The sequence below is a fragment of the Carcharhinus amblyrhynchos genome, chromosome 8 (genome assembly GCF_965287045.1).
Source record: "Carcharhinus amblyrhynchos chromosome 8, sCarAmb.v2.hapA, whole genome shotgun sequence".
NCBI classification, from domain to species: domain Eukaryota; kingdom Metazoa; phylum Chordata; class Chondrichthyes; order Carcharhiniformes; family Carcharhinidae; genus Carcharhinus; species Carcharhinus amblyrhynchos.
Window position 1 is genome coordinate 71,255,721 of NC_137331.1, and position 6,000 is coordinate 71,261,720.

The window sequence follows — 6,000 nt, forward strand, 5'->3', positions numbered from 1 at the left end:
GGGACAGAGATGTTTAGCCTCCAACATCTATCACCATTTTCCTTTGTGCTAGGCAAATCTCCAATGAGTGGAGGGTTTGTCCCCAGTTCCAATTGATTTCACTTTTGCTAGGGCTCCTTGATCCCTCACTCAGTCAAATGCTGCCTTGATGTCAAAGGCAGTCACTTTCATCTCACCTCTTGAGTTCAGTTTGATGTCCATGCTTGGAACAAGACTGTAATGAGGTCAAGAGCTTAGTGACCCTGATGAAACCGAAACTGAGCATCAGTAAGCAGGTCATTTCTAACTAAATACTGTTTTTTTAGCACTCTCTATTACACTTTCCATCACTTCGCTGATGATTGAGAGTAGACTGATAGGGCAGTAATTGAAGGGGCTGGATTTGTCCTGCTTTTTGTGGACAGGGCTTATCTCCACATTGTTGGGTAGATGCCAGTGTTGTAGCTCTATAGAACAGCTTGGCTAGGTGCACAGCCTCATGGATGTCCCATTTTGAATTTCTAGATCTGTTCTGAATCCATCTGGTTAGCACAGTGGTAGTGCCTCACAATACAATAGAGAGTATCCTCAATGTGAACTCCAACACCTAGAATACCCTCAGTTTAATGATGGCAAGCCTGGCATTAAAGGCACATCAATTCCATAATCTGCTGTCAGTACATAAGAACATAAGAACATAAGAACATAAGAAATAGGAGCAGGAGTAGGCCATCTGGCCCTTCGAGCCTGCCCCGCCATTCAATAAGATCATGGCTGATCTGTCGTGGCTCAGTTCCACTTTCCCGCCCTCTCCCCATAACCCTTAATCCCCTCTCTTATCAAAAACCCATCAACCCGATTCTTAAAAATATTTAGCGAGGCAGCCTCCACCACTTCAACGGGCAGAGAATTCCAGAGATTCACCACCCTTTGAGTGAAGAAGTTCCTCCTCAACTCCGTTCTGAACCGCCCCCCCTTTATCTTGAGGCTGTGCCCCCTAGTCCTACTGTCTTTTTTGAGCGGGAAGAGTCTTTCCACCTCTATCCTATCCATCCCATTCATCATCTTATACGTCTCAATGAGATCTCCCCTCATTCTTCTAAACTCTAACGAGTACAAGCCTAGTTTATTCAGCCTCTCCTCATAGCTCAACCCCCTCAACTCCGGTATCAGCCTAGTAAACCTCCTCTGCACTCCCTCCAAGGCCAAAATATCCTTGCGCAGGTTTGAAGGGCCAAATGGCATACTCCTGCTCCTATTTTCTATGTTTTTATGATCTAGGATCAAATACTAACCTCCCCCTTCCCCCACATACACATCAAAACTGCCTCCAATAGGCTGAATATAAAAACATTGTACAGGTGTCTATATCTCATAAATGTGTTGTGTCAGCTCACTCCAGCAATATTGCAAGGCATCCAGATAATGACATGGAACTCCTCCCTGACTGTGACTGATTGATTGTTCCAGGTTGTGTGCCTGTAGCAAAGTAAGGGTATCCCCTGCTAACATCAAAGAAAGCTTCTCTGAAAGATCTACCAATCTCTGTGGCAAGAGCTTTCTCTTTTGAATTAAGTAGATTATAGTGTTGTTTAATGGGGATTCTCAGCGATGAGCTGCAATGATATTATCAAACTTTTTTTTATTTTACTTTATTCCAATCAAGTCAAATTAAAGCCAATTCAGAGTCCCAACAAGTTGGGACATTCCCGATCCAAGCTGACAAGACAGGGCTCTCGCCTCCTGTCTTGGGCTTGATCTACATGATCCAAGCTGATTGGAGTAGGTGTAGCTCCTCCTCCAAGGCTTGATCTTATTTGCATCTTAGCCAAAAGGCCGAGATGCTGCTTGAAAAAATTGCTTCAAATGAAGCTGAAATGTAACCTAATGACTTCAACCAAGTACAGCATGTCGATACTACACTTGATCTTAGCCAAAAGGCCGAGAAGCGATGCAGAAAGCATTGCTTTATTTTTCATTATCAAACTATCTAAGCAGCCAATCACTTTAAAAAATTCTCACTGACAGCCAACCAGGAAATGAAAGCCACCAAGAAGCAAATCACTTCTTAAATACTTTACAGAGAGCAAGATTGGGACATACATATGAAATTATGGATGTAGGTGAAATACCATAAACAAACCTTTAAAAAATATTTAATTATGTAAAAAAGCCTGATGTAAAAACTCTGATAATTAATTATAATGGACATTTAACAACAGTCGACATATTTCTTTCGGGCCAAATCAATTGTTTAGCTGTATTTATTCCTCAGACCTCTATTAAAACCCCAATTACATCTTACTAAGGCATAACTTTTTAGAGGGTTTCTTACAGCAATGTGAGAGTAAAACCGAATTTCTTAACAGAAATAATGATTTAACTGATTACCAGCTCTGCAAGGTGACAGGAAGAGGAAATATCCACAGTGCAGCCTGTGATGGAGCAATGAATTCAGCACTGATTTGCCCTTGTGCTAAATCAAGAATACTACCTCATATGTATATGCCACGTTGAAAGTAATAAAGTGTCCCAAGGTATTTCAGAGAGGTAATAACATCAAATACTGACAGTTTCCCATCAAAAACTCACAAATTCCAAGACATTGCGACCTGTAAAACCATACGCTCATGTTATTCCTTTATTAAATATTTGCACTTAAAGTAATTATATTCTGAATTAAATTAAACATTCATATGTGAAATAATATTTGTCCCCCAACTTATTCGCCCTTTTCTTTTCTGGAATCAGTGACTATGACTGAAATTCAATCAAACATCCCCTCTGAGTCTAATCCTCTCCTCAGTCAATACAAGACACATATACATTGCCCAATAGACTCCAACATCTGGTGTTAGAAGGCAAGCTGATTCATGTGTTCCGAATCCATGATGCAGTTAACCGTGGCTCAGTTGGGAATACTCTTGCTTCTGAATCACAAGAGTTCTGGGCTCAAATCCTACTCTGGTGGCTTGAGCAAAAAAATCAAGGCTGATAGTCCAGTGCAGTTCTGAGGGAGTCCTCAACTGTCTATGTACTGTCTTTCAAGGCCTCAATTTGCTGCTTTGATGGATATAAAAGATTCCATTGCACTTATCCCCACACCGACCAATATTTATTTCTCAATCAACCATATAAGAGAACATATTATCTGCTTATCATCATTTAACACATTGCTGTTTGTGGGAGATTGCTATGTGCAAACTGACTCCACATTTCTCATGACAGTGGTTGCATTTCAAAAGTACTTCATTACCTGTAAAGAGCCTTGAAATATCTGGTGGTCATGAAAAACCTGGTGTAATTGTAAATTTTTCCTTTTTTACTGGAGGTAACACTTTCAAATGGACCCTTGAGTAGATTGTTTCTTAACTGTAATGCATTCTTAAAATATAAATCACTGTAGAAATGAAAATATCTAAATCATAGACAGGAATTGTGCCACTTACCTGTAGGGCATTTTTCGTAGCCATTTTTTATAAATGTCGCTGTGAGAAGGTAGATAATCAAGGCTCTCATGCGATGCTAAACTCTCTCGATCTTTTTGAGTGTATTTGACACTAATTAAATTGTCCCCGCCATTTCGGTTTTGAACACGATGTTTACCTATCACAGGTCTGCATTCTTGCAACAAGGGATGATCCTCAGAATCCCTCCATTTCTTCATAGATTTGAACAGTGAAGTCATTTAGCTCCAGTCGCTTTCAGGCTCAGGTAGCAGCAGCTTCAAAAGTTCAATAAATTTGAGACAACAAAGCGCTCACCACCCACAAAGGCTCCAGAAGAGAAATGATCATGTGCTTTTGTCAATCTTGTGATGAAGAGAGCTGGCTGGCAAATGCTTCCAGTAACCTGTTTTATCCAGGTTTATTTATTGTCAGGAGATGTTGAGTCAACAGAGTTACAACTCTCCTCGTAGCTTATGTTATATATTTTAAAAAATCACAGTCTATCTATTTTGCCTCTATCATCCATGTTGTTGCATGATGTGAAAATTGTGCAGTTGACTGACTAGTATTTTTAAAATTATCTTACAAGATGTGGGCCTCAGTGGCAAGGCCAACATTTGTTGCCCATCTCTAACTGCCCTTGAACTGAGTGGCTTGTTAGCCCATGTCAGAGGGCAGGTAAGACATTATCATGGATCTGGAGTCACATCCTGGCCAGAACAAGTAAAGATAGCAGATTTCGTTCCCTAAAGGCAATGAGTTCTTTAGATAGCTTTGTATGATAATTTAATAGTTACTATTATTGAGTCTAGCTTTCAATTCCATTGAATATTAATTCCATCAGTTCCCATGTCAGAGCTAACCCACGTCCTCAAAGCATTAGTTAGGATCTCTGGATTAGTAGCCCAGTGACATTACTACGACACCACAACCTCAAACATTTTACAACAGACCCAGATTTTACACAGAGAACACTAATGTGCTAAGTCTAATTGCACCAGATCTGGTTACATTTGTGCATGGACTGCTTCAATATCTGAGGAGTTGGGAATGTTACTGAACATTGTGCAGTCATCGGCGAAATCCCCTCTTTTGACCTTATGACAGAAGTAAGTTCATTGATGAAGCAGCTGAACATGATTGGGCCTAGGACACTACCCTGAGGAACACCTGCAGTAACATCATGGAGCGATTATCCTTTGTCCCTGAAATTTTAACTCTTTCTGGCTATGATAAGGTCCAATTTGCCATGTTGAACAGTTCGCTGGATGGTTCAGAAAGTGCAAAAGAACTCTGAAAATTATGCACAGTTTTGGGCTGCTTAGTCGAGGAGCGATCCTGCTGCATTGGAGGGTGCTCAGAGGATGTTCACCAAATTGATACCAGAGATGAGGGGTTTGACTTACAAAGAGAGATTGGCATTTTAGCCCTATACTCCCTGGAGTTTGGAAGAATGAGAGAAGATCTAATTGAGGTGTACAAGCTGATATGGGGGATTGATAAAGTAAATGTAGAGAGGATGTTTTCTCTGGTAGGGCAACCTAGAACAAGAGGTCAAAATTTTAGGATAAGGGATCAAACAGGTTTAAAACAGAGATGAGGAGAAATCACTTCTCTCAAAGGGTCATAGTCTGGAATTCACTACCCCAGAGACAGATAGGTGCTGGGACATTGAATAAATTTAAAACGTGGACAGATTTTTAATTAGTAAGAGTTTGAAGGGCTGTGGTGAATGGGCAGGTAAGTGGAGTTGAGGCCACAGTGAGATCAGCTTTGATCATATTAAATGGCAAAGCAGATTCGAGGAGCTAAGTTGCTTACTCCTGCTCCTAGTTCTTGTGATTCTTGTGCTTTTCCTGTGATGCTGCAATCCAAGGGGAACCATAAACCCAATACTAGGAGGCCTTTGAGAAGCATGTTATTCACTCAAGAATCCAGCACCGCTCACTTCCAAGTTCAACAACTGTTCACAACTCCTCTGTAATAGTATTTCCACTAAATCTGCAACAGCAGGTGAATTGTAAAGAGCAACTCACTTGCAAGTTGGATGGTGAAGCCTTTAGGTAACGCCGATGAGCAGGGTCCCTCATGCAGCTATATATTCAGCAGTGTGTACTTCAGAGAGAAGAGTTACAGGAAAAGCAAGGATGAAAATGACATGTTGGGCATCAAATCAATGTTGCATACTGACTGGCATCACGATCTGCCGAGTCTGCATTCTGCAAATGCACACATGGGACCCTCATGTTATTGTCCACAATAACACACAACTGACATCAACAATGCTGGGCATGGTTAGAAGTAGTGACCCCTGCCATCCTTTTTCATCTCAAGAACTTCCATACAGTCAGAACCTGCATCTCTCGACTTTTATTTCATTGATCTCGGTAGGAACTGTTATGTGCAAATTGGTTGTCACATTTCTTACAGTACAACTGTGATTACATTTGAAAGGTATTACATTGGCTATAAAGCAGTTTGAGATGCTCAGAGATTGCGTGAGATGTTATACAAATAAAAGTTCTTTCTTTATGACTTGGGAGCTTCCCAGTCTCAATGACTCAGTGCCATA

General features: G+C 40.8%; 1 protein-coding gene and 1 non-coding gene across 2 annotated transcripts in view; both read right to left on the reverse strand.

Annotated features, from left to right (window-relative positions):
* LOC145347037 (chloride channel protein C-like) overlaps positions 1 to 3,667 on the reverse strand; it is an 86,821-nt gene extending 83,154 nt beyond the window's left edge. Inside the window, exon 1 of the mRNA XM_080194941.1 lies at positions 3,429 to 3,667. Coding sequence (XP_080051067.1) covers positions 3,429 to 3,667 — 239 coding nt within the window. The remainder of the gene's footprint in view (positions 1 to 3,428) is intronic.
* LOC145347152 (U2 spliceosomal RNA) lies at positions 1,741 to 1,932 on the reverse strand. The gene has a single exon (XR_013887801.1). It is a non-coding gene; the product is annotated as a U2 spliceosomal RNA (small nuclear RNA).
* Positions 3,668 to 6,000: the final 2,333 nt, after the last annotated feature.